The following is a 16000-nucleotide window of genomic DNA, read 5'->3' on the forward strand; positions in this document are numbered from 1 at the left end:
TATGTCATTCATATTGCATATGTGTAATGTTTAAGTGCACAATGCTCCCACTTTCATTGTACAATTTTTATGTACAATGACAATAAAGGCTTTTCTGTTCTAGGAGCCAGTAGTCCAAGGGTCAAAGACAGAATAGTAAAGTCAGAACATACTGGTGAACAGACTGTCAGTTTTGTCTTTTTGAGAAACATTGACAGTAAGAAGTATTTGCTTCAAAGCTCCAACACCACTCTTCACGCCTCTTTAAGTTTGTATAGATCTGTTTAAAGGTCAAACAGCTGAAAATCTGTAGAAGAGGAATAGGTTCTTTGTCCTGCTACATGTTCAACATATTAATACAACTCTTTTGTTAGCTGGACTGCAGTAAAATCAAAGGTGAGTGGGTTATCTGGAGGCAGAGTAACAAAGAGTAAAACACACTCAAAATTCCACTTTTACCCTTGGCAACGCTGAAAAACCACCGGGCTGTAGCTGTGTACACTGCTGAATGCCTTTACTCTAAGTGATGCCTTGCGCATCACAATTACCCACACACAGCCCTGCATCAGACCGTGAGTTGACTTTTATGTTCATGTGAATGTGGGCCGCAGCAGCAGCCGATGACAGCTTAATTCCCGAGCCGAGCCCCCCCTGTGAGGCTCACCGTTTGTGTGATCTGACAGACGGAGATCAGACTGAGGAGAGATGAGTGGGAACCCTCCGAGTACGCTCAGGTTTCTTGGCGCTGTGAAAAGATTTGTCCAGTCCATTCAGATCTGACGGAGTTTCCCATGTTCTGTGCTGCAGCGGGTTTTTGTTGACGTATCTTTCTCATCTGCCGGCAAACAAGAGATGCACATAAGGCTGACGTTGTGTTTGTAGTTTAGGTCCTTGATGCCACCAAAAGCTGTACGCCACGGTGTTGAACTTTTCTCTCGTCACAAACCGGAGGGGAAGAGAGGTTCCAGCCAATTACTTTGGAAAAGGCAGGAGACAGGTAAACAGGTGTAGAGAGAGGGGAGTGGGGTGAAATGAGCTGGAAAGAGGGGTGACCTCGGTTTAAAAGGGGTTGGGTGATGGAGGAATGGGGCCAACATGAGCAACTGATGTAAAGGGGGAGCAGGATAAGAAGAATCGGGTCTGGGGGAAAGAAGGCTGAGCTACTCTGATAGAGGTCAGAGCTGTCGAGGAAACAGGGGAGCTCTGTTTTTGAACATCTAATTTTGAGACAAGTGCTGGGTTCTTAAAGACGTTCCTGAGGAATGTGGTTGATGAAATGTTGACCTTGTGAACATGACAGTGGGCAAACCTCTCTCAGGTGCTGAAATGACACGAATGTGCTTCATCTTCCTGCTGATGAGTAACGCCGCCTCAGTCTACACGCAGTTTAATGGATACAACTGTGACACCAACTACCACAGCAGGTTTCCTGGTGAGAATGCGGCACCATTGGTTTTTTCTTTTTAATCCTCTGTCTAACTACATGCTGGTGTGGAGCATAGATGAGGCTTTAATCCATGTTTTATAGCACAGACAATCAAATCAGCTCTATTTGAAGTAGCTACACCTTTAGGATAATACTTATCATTAAGTGGACAGGGAGTATTATTACTTTTGATGCTAAAATATATTTTTCCATTAAGGCTTTTGAGTCAGATTACTTGGATTGCTGAATATCTCTTTCACTATTGTCTTCTATCCGAATAGGAAAAAGATAATGTAAGTTGTAAACCTTTCACTCAAGAAAAAGCTTTTAAAGGCTGATTAAATTTTTAGACTTTAGTTGATATATTGTTGATTACTTTTATAATTGCAAAAATTTAAAAATCTAATTAATAAATCATCAATATTAGAAGTTTTCTTCCAACATTGTATTTCTAGCAACATTGAGAGGACTTTAAACATTTTTTAACAATGTATTTTCCTCATACTTACAGAAACCATTCTTCTAGCAAAAGAAGAACTGCCTGAATACACAAGATGCAACATTCATTAAATAATGATAAATAAATTATTAAAATATTTGATATACTTGGTATCTAAAACTGCATCTATGCTTCTGACATAGAAAGCAGGCAAACAATAATGACAAAAAAATAAAGACAAATTCTGAAGTAACGATCATCTTCAATGATATATAAAATAATAAATTATACCAAGATGATTTGTTTTTGTACAGATTGATTTTTTTTAAATGGATGCTGCTGTAATTTTGCCTCTTTGGAGCACTGTTAGTTGTTTCATATTGATTTACAAAATTCATATACAAAAGTATTAACTGCTTGACCTCTTTCACAGATGACTAAAATTGGAAACTTCTGCCTCATATGAATCATCTTTGCAGCGTTGTTTGTGATCAAGTTAGTATAGATTTAAAGCCCTTTTTTTCTCAGCACAGAGTTATGTTTTGTTTTTTAAAAAATCATGGTACTGATGGCACAAGTCTCAGTTTCATCTTCTAATCAGCGGATGTCAGTTAAATGCTGGCAGGGTAATAATGCAGGAGTGTTCAAGCATCAGACCTGTATTTCACCAAAACTGCAGGTTGCGAGCTGCGATTTGGAACTTCAGTCAAAACAAATACCAAATTTGAGGACCATGAATAAGAGAGAAATAACTGTTTAGGACTCACAAGTGTCCCTGCAGTTGTCATGTTGAGGAATCCTGTAAGTGGTCCTAACAACTGAACTCTGTAAAGCTAAAATGTGCTGCTAACCTCTGTCTCTCTGCACCACCTCCTGTCTGTTCCTCCAGGTGAGAGGGACATCAGTGTTTACTGCGGGGTCCAAACCATCACCCTGAAGATCAACTTCTGCCCGGTGCTCTTCTCTGGCTACACCGATGCAGATTTGGCCCTGAACGGTCGTCACAGTGAAGCCCAGTGTCGCGGCTTCGTCAACAACAACACCTTCCCCACGGTGGTCCTGTTCAGCATCAGCCTCAGCACTCTGGAGGCCTGCGGGAACAGTCTGGTGGTAAAGAACACAAGAACATGGTGTTAGAACAATCAATAACCAGCTACGTCATGTTGCGTATCGACGGGTGAAAACAAAGTGAATGGCTGAGATGTTTCTCTCCGCAGGTCAGCACAGCCTACGGGGCCAATGCCTATGGGAACATGTCTCTGGTACAAATTGGGAACGTCTCCGGCTATATCGATACCCCTGACCCGCCAACTATAATCAGCTACCTGCCTGGTTTGTTGTATAAATTCAGCTGCAGCTACCCACTGGAGTACCTGGTCAATAACTCACAGCTGGCATCGTACGTAGCTGTCAAAAAAATCCCTCAATGTCCAAAAGAGAGCTTGACCTTTGCAAGAGTAACTCAGAGGATTTGATATTAAGATTTATCCATTTAATTAGGGGCTTTATTTATTGTTTTCCAAAACTGTGGTGACAATTAAATGCCTGGTTAGGAAGCCTGGCTGCGTTTGTAGAACCATTTATTTGCATATTTCTTAATGACTCACGTGCTAATTCACATGCACACGTCTGTCAAATTAAAACCTCTGCTTTCAGTATGTTTCTTTTGTTATTAAATAAAAACCTACTGAAGATGAAGAGAAAGCACTGAAACAAATACAACTGCATCTCTTCACAGCTCCTCTGCTGCTGTGTCTGTCAAGGACAGCAACGGGACATTTGTGAGCACGCTCAGTATGATCCTGTACAATGTGAGTATGCAGCTGTGTTCTTTTAGACAATAATTTACATTTCTAATTATGACGTTTAGTATTTTTGTTCATCAAAATTTAATTCAAAACATTTTGATCATGCCTTCTCTCATTAAATAACATGTTTTAATCAGCAGTGTTTTGGGGAAAAAAGCAGAGTATATTTTCCAAAGAAAAATGTTTTATAACAGTTAATTTTAGCTGAATCCCACACACACCATCCTGGCACTATAAATAATCATTTGAAAAGACCATATGTGTATTAATCCATCACTGAAAAGCTACTGTTTACTCCTGCTTGAGTAATATTTACTAAAAACTACAGTGCACAGCTGCTTTAAGATATTTTTTAGCTCTTTTATACAGTATATATTTATGACCTATTTTTAAAAGATTTGTGTCACCAGAATGTATAAATGGATTAGAACCAAGATGCAAATTAATACACTGATAGTTTTGGTCTTTTCATCGAATTAGATGATGATAGCAAACTACAAAATATCACCAGTCTTGTGATTTAAATGCACATTACATTCAGACTGAGCCCATCCATTAATTTCAAGTTTCTAATTAAATGTTTTAAGTTAAAAGTAAATAAATAGATAAAATCTGTTCTGTTTTCTGTCCATTACGTTTTCTACACAGGATTCAACATACAATCAGCCTCTGTCTATCCCAATGGCAGGACTTGCTCTGAAAACACGAGTATTTGCTGCTGTGAAAGCCACAAACTTAGACAAACGGTACCAGACAACATCTTATTCCTCACTGCTGGTTTTTGATTTTATCCAAATTTTCACATTTCACAAATTTTCACAGATGTTGCTCACGTAGCAGACATTTCACAATTGTAATAGCCACATCGTTGAAGTGATATTTCAGATATGCTACCTCATAGCATCTTTTCCCACAATCGGTTACAGCTTTAGTCCTATTTTGTCTTCTTTGCCTACATTCATTACGCTATTATGTTATTATTTTACATGAAGGCGCCAGTCTGCAGCAAAAAAAAAGCCCAACTTGTGCTTTCCCATGTGCAGTTAGATCTCTATCCTTCATCCCATCTCATAGTTTTGTTCCTTTTTGCAGGTGGAACATCTTGATGGACTACTGTTACACAACCCCCTCAGGGAATCCTAATGATGAACTCCGCTATGACCTTTTCTTTGGGTAATCTTGCTTTTTTTTGCTTCAAGATGATGACTTGATAAACCACAAAAGGGAGTCATTACCTATTCAGCCTCTTCCCATGGCTTATCCCAGTGATTGCTACTTATTTCTTCCCAATGAGTGTTTAAGCTTACATCTAGACATCAGCTCTGTCATACATTTACTGTTTTTGTGCTGTTTTGACACAGCTGCTATAAAGACCCCCAGACGACGGTTTTCGAGAATGGAAAGAGTCAGATGGGACGGTTTTCGTTCGAGGTTTTCCGTTTCGTCAAACACAGACACCAGAAGATGTCCACTGTCTTTCTGCACTGCGTCACCAAGCTTTGCCGGGCAGACGACTGCATCATGCTCATGCCTGTAAGAGTGAAAAATCTCAGTTTTGAGACTCCCACATGTGTCTCCTGACCTCAATGAGATCTGAAATCTGATGATTTGATTGGCAGATCTGTGGGCGACGGCGCAGGAGGGATGGAGAGGAGAGCCTTGGTTCTCCGCCGGCAGCATCCGGGAACGCCGTTATCAGTGCCGGTCCAATCATCACCAGGAGCGGTATGAACAAGAAACTGACTCTTAAAGTTTGGGATTTTGGGAGATGTGCTGATTTCTTTTTTTGCCGACACTGGAAACACAGACCAGTTTAAAAGGAATATGACTAACTTCGTCTTAATTTATCATTTTTCATCTTGATTGCTGCATCTGTATAAAAAACAAAGTATAAAAACATTATATTGCGGCTCGGAAAAGTGCATTTCGCCAAAATGTCAATTTCTTAAAAGCTGAATTAAATTAGGATGAAAGAGCCAGTGAGGATTAAAGTATCTGTAAAAATGAATATTTCTGATTTGTTTTTCAGATGAAACTCCAGTCAACAACTCCCAACTGGGTAAGCACTCTTATGCAATGTTATGAAACACAAAAAGGTTCAACCCCTGTGACTAAGTCCAGGCATTGGTGCAAGGACAACAGATACCCATAGAAATCCATGATTTCAGGCAACAACAAAAAGTCCCACTTCTCTTTCTCAATGGAAAAAGCCAAACTCAGGTCATGTTAAAGCCACGTCAAAGAACTTGTCTGTTTTAAGTTTCTGTTTTTGTTCCACATTTTCCATCCTCTAGCATCTGGTGATCCCTCCCAGCCCATGAACCCGGTGACCAGCGCCCTGATCTCAGGTGTGGTCATCCTGGGCGGAGTCAGCATCGGCTTCTTCCTGCTGTCGCTCCGCCTCCTGCAGAAGTCCCGCCTCCCGGTAGCTGCAGCCTCAGGTGTTTGGAACTCCGGCTTTAAATAATAAACATCTGTATACTACAACATCTTTGTGTAATATTTTGCAAAATATGTCACAGACCTGCTTTCTGGCTTCTCAAGGTTTGTGTGTGTTTTCCAAAGGATTAAATTTGTGTACTGGTATTGTTTTAGTTGTTATATATTTATTGCCTTCAGTACCTCAACATCTCTTTATTTTTGTCAGTAATTGTGTTTAGAAAAGCCTTACATACTGCTGTGTTTAATGAAAATTACTTTTTTTTTTTTTTTTAAAAACTAATTTTGTCTTATTATTTCTTTCCGAAAGCTGTGACTGGGCAGTTAAATTGTAAAATGAAAACAAAGGTAAACTGTTATCACAAAAGAGAAGTGCAGCAGTTTTTTTTTTTTTTTACTCTTCAGAAATTGTAGCTTTGTAGGCCCTGTCGAAATCAACAAATCAGCATCATGCTGTGTTTGGAAAGAACAGAAAAGTGGAATTATTACTGTGGGTTGGAAGTCATTTTCAAATTATTAGTTGCATTGTCATGTGTAATAAATGTATTTGGGATTCATTATGTAACCTATGCATTTCCCTTTTTTTATCTTTTGTGTCTGTGAAACTTATGTTTATACTTTGACAAAGAATATTTCACCATTTTAGAAGATTCTGAGACTTAGATGAGAACATTAATATGCTTTCAGCTGATAATTTCCTATGGCGTAGCATCTAAAAAATTAAAACAGGTAGCCTGGCATTGTATAAAACTAACAAAACAGTACTTCAGAAGCTCAACAATTAACATATTAGAACTCATTTGTTTCACCTGGGCACAATCTTAAGAGCAGAAACAGGAGGTTATGGTTTTAATAGGTTTATAACATCAGTTATTAAGCTTTAGAGGTGCTGAAAGGTGAATTTTGTCACCTTTGGACAGTTTTCAGTTTTTATGCGTGTCTTACTTATTGTATTTACCAAGCAGAGACAAAAGTACTATTGATCATCTCATATAACTGTGTAATTATTCCTTCAAATATAAATGCTTTTTTTAAAAAAACAATCCTGTCCAGCCAATCACATATTTTAGACAGAGATCACAACTGAATATACAAAAGTACATGAAAATGTTTAATTTATCCTATTTCATTGTAATACTTAACATGTATGTCTGTATATATGGGTAACCTGGTAAATGTTTTTATGAGCAGTAACTGCATTCACGACCAAATGTAATAAATGATTCTTCAAATATGCTTGAGTTCATTTCCTTCAGCGATAAGTGAAGATTCCTTCTTTAATATTGGCGGATATCTGTGAAAGTTTTCCAAATGTCATAGCCTCGTGGGTGTCCAATCTCCAGGAAAATGAACAAAATACCAGGCACTGCCAGAGCTCATTTGATGACTGCCAGAATGAATCTTTCAATTTTTTGCCGTATTGATTTTCTTTTCCGATGACCTATATAAATATCTGTTGGCGGCGGCTGCATCTCACGTGTTGCACTCCGAGTCTGTTTTTGTGACCTGCACGGCTCTGCTGCATTCACTGCTCTTTATCACTCTAATCCCTCATTTCAACAGGCATTTTGTGATTTATTCAGCATCTACAATGTCTGCAGATAACTGAAACGAGAGGAATGAATGCTATCATCTCCCCTCTCGGTTTACCATCAGCGGTAATTGATTAAACCCTCCTCCCAAAATGGAAATGAGTCTGAGAGTTGGCTTTGAATGTTGAAGCCAAGTTCAGGTGAGTCAAGCTCAGAGAAAATGTATTTTGTAAAGGCCAGAGGAATACAAATGAGCGTGTATGTGAACGAGATGACAGAAGGGCTCTTAGCATGTCTAAACGCACACGTCATGACAATAATAATATGTCCTGCGTTTGAAAGTGTGGTTTCTTATGTTTGACAAAAGATTGACGGAGACGCCCATCCTCCAATTTGACCCCGATCAGAGCTTTCTCTTCCCAGGTGGCTCACTTGACAAGATCAGATTTCCAGCTGTCCTTCACCTGTTTTCTCTCTCAGCTGAACCTCAACTTTTACTAGATTTTAAATGATGTTCTAAAAAAATAGAAATTACAACTTTTACAAAGGAGCTCAAACCAAAATATTCCAATATAAATCTTATACTGCAAGTCATTCACAAGCCTTAAACATGATACCTGTTGGTCACTCTGTCAGCCTGTTTGATGATAACATTTTTTAAAATCATGAGCATTGAAAGCATCCACATAAATGACCTTTTGTGAAATTAAGAAGCATCCAGGCCACATAAACACCTCAGAAGACAACAGGTCTTCTGAGGTCCTTCCTCTATTGTGTGTCAGGTCCCCAGTGAACAGAAACTATCATATCCTTACTTTCTTAAGTTTCATGTTAGTAGGTAAAGGGGGCTGCATTTCCCACACAAAGTCACAAAGCCTTATGGACATTGTTCAAGCTTGTAACTTTAAAGGGGATTGAGTTGGGTTTCATCATTTGCCTCCAGGAAAGGACCACAGTACCTCAGCCACAAAAAGTGAATTGTTCCTGCAAACTGAGGCAGCCACACCAAAGTGGCTGTGACCCTGTTTTCATCCAATCCTTAAACAGTGCGATGTGGTCACAACGCTCATGTTTACCATATTTAAAACAGCCCAGCACCTTCTGATCCTAAACCAGCAAAGAGACTGAGGAGGTAAGATCCAGGCTGAAATACCAGCAAGGTTTCCATCACTGACAGCTTTGGATTTAATGTCTAATATTTGGACCTGTTTGGTTAAAGTCTCCTCAGTGGACCTACAGATGTTTCTGCAGTGTGCTGGATATTTTAGGATTTGCTGTGTTTGACGAGTGTTGTGTTTGCCTCAGCTTCTTCACAGAGGGCAGAGTGGTGAGATGGCTTTAATCCTCCTCCTCATCCTGACGTCCCTGTGTATTGCGGGCCGAGAGGCCCTCAGCCTATCTGACTGCGGAGCTTATGCCAGACGACCTGGTAAGACGATTGTGACCTTTAATCTCACTTTTTTGTTTTGGACTGATGGGGTCATATTGATTTTATTGCATATGTTGACCTTTAGGAAGGCCACTGATGCTGAGTTTTACTTCAGATATTTAATCTATACACTTTAAAAAGTGTTAGCTGCACTAATTAATGTCTGTGGTTGTGGATTTGTCTATTTTATCTTTTTCAGTGTATTTTAAAAATGAAATTACAAGCTATTCTTTCATATTTGTCCATGGATGCAGTACATTTTCAAAATAAATTCACATAATTCCTCCATCTGAGTAATAGGCTTGTTCAAGAAGTTTGGAGGAGAACAGCTCATTAAAGGGAATGATGACAGTATCTGTGTCATCTTTTCATCCACAGAATACAGTGATATTACAGTGGTTTGTGGCACATCTGCAATCGACTTGGCCATTCAAATCTGCCCAGCAATCTACACCGGATACAATGAGAGTCTACTGATCTTAAACCGCATCCGGAACAATGTGGACTGTCAGGGGATGCTGGACACCTCAGTGGCTCCTCCTGTAGTGAGATTCAGCTTCCCCATCAGAGAAGGAAATGCCTGTGGAAGTAACTTCTTGGTGAGTGTTGCATCAATAAAGTGTCCTGAATTCTAGTCATGAGGGATGATCTTGGACAAAGTTAACCTGTAGAGTTAGAGCAGTTTTTAGGAAACTATTTGAGGTATCTGAACACTGTTATGGGGCCAGGCAGGAAGATGTAAAAATGTGGAGCTCTCAGGGTAGAAATAAGTGAAATCCACACCAGACACACAGGAGATGAATCAGTCTTCTCTTGATTTAAAATAACAGGCACGCAGTCCAGCCGGCCTCCTGTGTGGTGAGAATGAGAAAGTCGAGACTTGTTCCGCTTCCTTGATGTGATTTCATCACTGCTGCCTGCTGTGAGGGAGCTGTTGGCCGGCATTTATTTTTAACCATTTTTTAAATAATCATGGTCACATTGAATAATTCCTCAGACCACGAGCGCAACAGGGACGGGAATATTCTCCGACTTCTCCAACATCCAGACAGTTAACGTGAGCGGGGTGGTCCGATCCTTCGACCCCACCATCGGCACCATCACCTACAATGCAGAGCTCAAGTATTACTACTCTTGTGCTTATCCGCTGGAGTATCTCATCAACAACACTCAGGTGGACGTGTAAGTGTGTATTTATAATATGTGGGTGAAAAAACACATTCACCCTTCTCACATTTCGCTTGTGTGCAAGATGTGATCTCATTTCTTTCTTCCCCACAGGTCATCCGCCTCCATTGCTTTGAAGGACAACAATGGGAGCTTCATCAGCACCCTCAGCATGACTTTATACCAGGTCTCTCTCTCTCACACACTATGCATACATTTCTGGCTGGGACCAATATAAACTGTAACTCTAGAAGATTAATCTAACACTTTTGGATAATCGTCTCCTTCTTTTCCAGGATATAAATTACACCATCCCCCTCATCATGCCACCTCGGGGCATCGAACTGAGGAAGAATGTCTATGTGCAGGTGGTTGCATCCAATCTGACATCGCAGTAAGAACCATTAACATTATTTCACCTCTGTAGCTTTTCTTTGTCTGCTTCAGGCCCGGATCTGTATTCATCAAACTTAGAAATACATTCAGTGAAGTGCTGCACTTCTGCACAATCTTAAAATACTTGTACTTTACTTGAGTAAGCTGATTTTCTACTACTCTTACTAATAGTACATTTTTAACTCCTAACCTTGCATTTAGCTCACAGCAAGATTTTACATAAAATCATGTAATGAGCTTGTAAAACGCAGCACATTAGTAAAGACTGAGCCAGTTAATAAAGAAGTACACAAAAAGAATACAACTTCATGTACACTGCAAAATGTAAATGACAAAAGTATGCAGAAGTTTACATTCCACCTTGATCAGTGCACAAAGATGCATCAATATTAGCAATCTAATAATGTCAAACATAATATTTCAGTCGCTACTTTTACTTTTGATACTTTAGGTTCGAATTGCAAATGCGAATTTGTGATTAAATATTTTTACACATGTTGCAGGCACATTTTAACTGCAGTAAAGGATCTGAATTGCAGTTGACAGTTAATAACTAACTCACCAGTAGAGCGAAGAGCCTCTTTAAACAACAGCTTACAGGTTACCACAAGAACACAATCAGAGAGAAAGATTCAGCCTGCACCTGTCGTATCAGTCATTCTTGCATCCCTACAAAAACATGGACATGAATAACTCTGCTAAAATCTTCAGGATACTTTTAAATCAGAATAAAATAATATGATACTGGCTAAACTGGAAACAAGAAGAAAATCAAACTGAAGCACAGCAAATACTGCAAGATCAACTTAACAAGTGGATTCAGCTGTGCAAGCAGATAATGGAGAGGCACAGAATCAATTTTTGTTTTATGCTTGTTGCTTGCACGAAAGAATCACAGTAGTTTGAATCAACTGATGAACTGAAACTACTGTAATAGATATATATCACACTAAAAAAGTTATGTTTAGGATCAAAGAAAACAATTAACGCGAGTTTGCACCAATCTTTTTAAGTTATGAAAACTTCTAATGAAAATTATGTTCAACCAGCAAATTATATTGAGGAATTTGCTTTTCCTCTACAATTCAAGGTATTTTGAATTTACGATCTAAACTGTAAATTGTCCAGTCATGTTAAAATAAATAAGAAATCTTGACCTTAAGGTGAAGAAAGACTATAATATTATGCCAGTTTCATGGAGTCACCTCAACTGGAATTTAGTCAAGAAATGCAGAAATGTGAGTTTAAATTACACATAATATCAGGTTGATGCAATTCCAACATTATTAGGTGAATCCAACTCAACATAAGAAGTTTATCTAAATCAGTGAATTAGCTTTAGGTGAGTGTATCACTTTACTCATTTAAAGATGAATGTATTTTTAAGTTGTAATAAATTTGCAAGTAGATGTAAAATTGAAGGATTTTCTTCAACTTTAACGTACAGTAAGTTCTAAATTTCACATTTAGCAGTTTGATAAATACAGATCCTGAACATTGGGAATGCATAGATGGCTTCATGTATGTAAAGTTGAGGAAATAGCTTAATTATTTTTTTAGAGAGAGAAAGATAAAAGAACAGATCATTTCCACCTTCCGTAGCCTCCAATCCCATGACTGAGTCTTGATAGATTGTAAACTTGAGGATTCCACCTGTGACCTGGAGTCTCTGACTCGGTGCTGGGGACCTCATTGTTTCTCCACAGGTACTTTGTTCTTCTGGACCGGTGCTACGCCTCGGTGTCTTCGCAGCCCTCCAACTCCACCTCCTTTAATCTTTTTGTCTCGTAAGTCACAAAAACACCCTGAAAACATCCTGTTAGAAAGTGTGAGCTGTCTACTTCTTGTAACTTGTGAATTTCTTCCAGTCCATCAAGACTCGATAATGAGTTGTGTCTGTGGGTCCAGGAGTCCAGACTTAAATTTAAACCTTTACACATGCCTTCGGGTTTTCCTCTTCCATGTAATAAGCACACTGCAGCTTCTTAAATCCAAAGGGAGCCCTAGTCTTGATTTCGTCTCCCTTCCTTTCTACCATTAATACACTGCCTGTATGTATCCGTGTGATGTGCAATTGGAGCACTTGTGAGGTTCGCCTTTTATTGAAAGGTGCTCCATAGATCAGCTCACCACCATGCTGGAGAATGGGGACAGCCAGAAGGCTCGTTTCTACTTCCCAGCGTTCCGCTTCATCGAGCAGCAGAACGAGACCATCTCCACCTACTATCTGCACTGCATCACCCGACTCTGCGAGCAGAGCACCTGCAGCACCTTCAAGGTAGGAAGGTGCTTCATGAATTCCAAGCTGAAATCTCCCAGTCAGGCCAGACCTTCAACTCGTGTCTCTCCATCTGGCCTCATCCACAGCAATGCAACAGGAACAAGAGGAGCGTGGAGACCACTGTTGTCCAAGATAGTGTCACTAAGCCGTCTGTGCTCACAGTTGCTATAAAGGCCAAGACACAGGACTGTATGTACCCACTGTGACTTTTTTTGTGTACAGATGTGTTGTTAAAGGAGTCAGATAATAGACCTGTACACCACAATGATTGCTCCCAATAGATTTCAGTCACTGTATCTCTGAATAGAACTCCTTTGGACATTGTAAACACCACAGAGCAGGTTTCCATCAACTGTCCAGAAGGTGGTGAACTGCACGATTAAAGAAATAATTTGAATTTTTGAGAAATATGATTAACTTTCTCGGCAAAAAGTTGACACCTCTCTCATGTTTGTGTGCTCAATATTAGGCTGGTTGGCCTAGCTTAGCATAAAAGCTCAAAACAGAGAGGAACCGGCAGTCTGATTTGTTTAAAGAAAAAAAATCAACTACCAACATCTCTAAAGCTCACTAAATAACACAGTAGAACTCATTTGTTACGAAGCGGTTTGTAGGCACTTGCAGGAGTTTAAATGCTGGACACTTACTAACCCTAGTCTAGAAAGTAGAACATAGTTTTTACACCGATTTGTTCACATATTGAACAAACAGTATGGTCAGAGGTTGTTGGGGGGTGATTTTGTAACTTTGGACAAGGCCAGACTTGATGTTCAACCAGTCTTTATGTTAAGCTAAGCTAACAGGCTCTACTTACATAGTTACTGTACAGGCATGAGAAGGGTATCAACATTTTGATCGAACTTGAGAGAAGACAGCAAACAAACTACTGTGCTACTTTTCTTATAGGCAAAAAATATATACCTCAAAAAATAGAAAAATAAAGCCAAATAAATCTTACAGTTCAATTCATATCATGGTTATCATAGAAACTATCTGAGAATAGCCAGAGTCCTTCCCTCAGTCAGTGTTTTAACTTGCCGGATCCGTTGTTTAACACAGTAAAACCACTCACCAGAACACTGACTTCTTCTCTGACCCTCTTTCTCTCTGTAATTTAATTTGCTACTCCAATATTTTGGCAAATATTATGTTTTATCCCCCATAATGAAATATTGATGTTTCTTGTCTTTCTTGCAGCCATTCTCTCCAAAGAAGAGGGTAAGTATGAGATTTATTAACTCCCCTGCCATGAGAGCAGCTATTCACAAAGTTTTCACTAATTAGATTCTTCCAGAAATGAAAAGCATTTTCTTATCTGCAGCGAGTCATAACGTCTTCTGTTTGTCTGCTGGAATTAAGCATTTCCCATAATGGTGTCACTCTCATTTGTGCACAGCGCTGTCTGCTGGCCAGTCTGATGGCAGGGGCGCCTCTGTTGGCCTGGGGATTGCTGTGGCCGTCCTCGTTGTGATAGGGGTGGTGGCCATTTTGATGGCGACGACTTTTTATCGAAAACTGAAGCGGCTAAGCTAGCAGTAGCTCGTAATGTACATGAAGTGAGGTCAGCGCAGGCTAAATGGCAATGATGAGTTTGACAGGGTGACATTGACATTCGGGTGGAGGTGCATAATGTATGTATGTAGTACTCTGCTGTACTGAATCAAACTATTGATCGGAGCACTTAATGTTTCTTCCCAATCCTTCACAGACTATGGAAGGTGACGTCTGAATAATTCACCTATCATGATGCTATGCATGTTAAAAAGAAAGAAAGAAAGAAAGAAAGAAAGAAAGAAAGAAAGAAAGAAAGAAAGAAAGAAAGAAAGAAAGAAAGAAAGAAAGAAAGAAAGAAAAAGAAATGTAGTTGTTATCTTAAAGGAATACTTTTACATTTTGGGAAATATATTTATTTGCTTATCCTATTTGGAGCATAATAGTGCAGATTTTTTGAGAAAATTAAGTAGGAATGTTACAGGTGCTGCTAAGTAAACTACGCCTTTAGACTAAACTAACTAGCAACATGTATTAGTCTCATCTAAATCTCTGCAGTGACGTAAATAAACATATTTCCCACAATGTCAAACTGTCCCTTAAAGTTACAGCTGGCATCTAAGCCAAAGAAATGCTGCAATAAATTTAAATATTCACATTTTTTGTCATTAAATTTTGACTCAGCGTGTAAATATTATTTGATTTAAGTACTCAGACGTCTTGTTTCTTTGGACATTTAAATAAAAATCTACATCTGTGTATGAATCATAAACATGACTGACAGAGACAGTGGACTGTAACCATTTCTACTCTGCGTGTGATGGTTTTGCAAGCCAGATCTGACATGTTGCATGTTATATGTAGAAACGCATGTGTAATTAATTAAATTCTAGATGCAAAATAATGTGTGCCATTACCCTGCATTCTGTTGGTCACACAGACAATGAGGATTCATTTAAACGGATCTGAAGGTAGCACACAAAATGCAGCAAAGCAAGAGATTAAATGGGTAACTGTAATAATTTATTTGCCAAATTTGCTTGTTTGAATTTTGTATTCAAGCCTGCATTTTACCAGGGGACTTTACTTAGTTTAATACTTGTAATAATTATGTAATATATACTTTGGTGATTGCTGCTGTGTATATTTGTGACATTTTTGTCTTCATGTCAAGCATGCATTACTATTAAAGCTTGCAGGGTGTGAAGAGGTTTTGTCTTCCAACAGCAGACGCTCACCTGCATTCAAACGTATATTATGCATGCTGTGAACTGCAGTCCTGTGCTAGAGTGCATCTTATAGTTCACATCAAAACAATTCCTGACATACATATCAAAGATTATCTGCAGCTGAAGGAAATGGATTCAAGAAGAGGAGTAAAACCTGGCGCGCACACACACACACACACACACACACACACACACACACACACACACACACACACACACACACACACACACACACACACACACGTGCTGTTATAACTAGACGAATGTAGATTGTGCAAAAGTGGAGCTGTTCATTATGAATACCTGTATTTCAAATTCATGATTTCCGGAGTTTCCGTACATTTGAGGTTTGATGTGCTTTGGTTTGGAAGCACAGAACATAAA

At 39.2% G+C, this 16000-nt stretch overlaps 2 protein-coding genes across 2 annotated transcripts; both read left to right on the forward strand.

Annotated features, from left to right (window-relative positions):
* Positions 1-676: 676 nt before the first annotated feature.
* zpld1b (zona pellucida-like domain containing 1b) lies at positions 677-6802 on the forward strand. The gene is made up of 11 exons (XM_035945888.2): positions 677-976; positions 1298-1411; positions 2734-2954; positions 3062-3243; positions 3583-3655; positions 4301-4398; positions 4745-4825; positions 5014-5185; positions 5272-5377; positions 5682-5711; positions 5947-6802. Exons 1-11 carry the CDS (start codon positions 874-876, stop codon positions 6117-6119), a joined length of 1353 nt encoding a protein of 450 aa, XP_035801781.1. The 5' UTR covers positions 677-873; the 3' UTR covers positions 6120-6802.
* A 2130-nt stretch (positions 6803-8932) lies between these two features.
* LOC111565131 (zona pellucida-like domain-containing protein 1) lies at positions 8933-15798 on the forward strand. The gene is made up of 10 exons (XM_023265141.3): positions 8933-9052; positions 9431-9651; positions 10050-10234; positions 10334-10406; positions 10516-10613; positions 12322-12402; positions 12725-12893; positions 12983-13085; positions 14094-14114; positions 14293-15798. Exons 1-10 carry the CDS (start codon positions 8956-8958, stop codon positions 14427-14429), a joined length of 1185 nt encoding a protein of 394 aa, XP_023120909.1. The 5' UTR covers positions 8933-8955; the 3' UTR covers positions 14430-15798.
* Positions 15799-16000: the final 202 nt, after the last annotated feature.

Source organism: Amphiprion ocellaris, chromosome 7 (assembly GCF_022539595.1).
Source record: "Amphiprion ocellaris isolate individual 3 ecotype Okinawa chromosome 7, ASM2253959v1, whole genome shotgun sequence".
NCBI lineage: Eukaryota > Metazoa > Chordata > Actinopteri > Pomacentridae > Amphiprion > Amphiprion ocellaris.

Excerpts from the sequence above, each read along its gene's own strand:
- zpld1b (XM_035945888.2), top strand. The coding sequence starts at position 874 with ATGCCACCAAAAGCTGTACGCCACGGTGTTGAACTTTTCTCTCGTCAC. Across the intron at positions 3,244-3,582 it reads AATAACTCACAGCTGGCATC|CTCCTCTGCTGCTGTGTCTG; the intron begins GTACGTAGCTGT and ends ATCTCTTCACAG. Across the intron at positions 4,826-5,013 it reads CGCTATGACCTTTTCTTTGG|CTGCTATAAAGACCCCCAGA; the intron begins GTAATCTTGCTT and ends GTTTTGACACAG.
- LOC111565131 (XM_023265141.3), top strand. The coding sequence starts at position 8,956 with ATGGCTTTAATCCTCCTCCTCATCCTGACGTCCCTGTGTATTGCGGGC. Across the intron at positions 10,235-10,333 it reads AACAACACTCAGGTGGACGT|GTCATCCGCCTCCATTGCTT; the intron begins GTAAGTGTGTAT and ends TCTTCCCCACAG. Across the intron at positions 12,403-12,724 it reads TCCTTTAATCTTTTTGTCTC|GTGCTCCATAGATCAGCTCA; the intron begins GTAAGTCACAAA and ends TTTTATTGAAAG.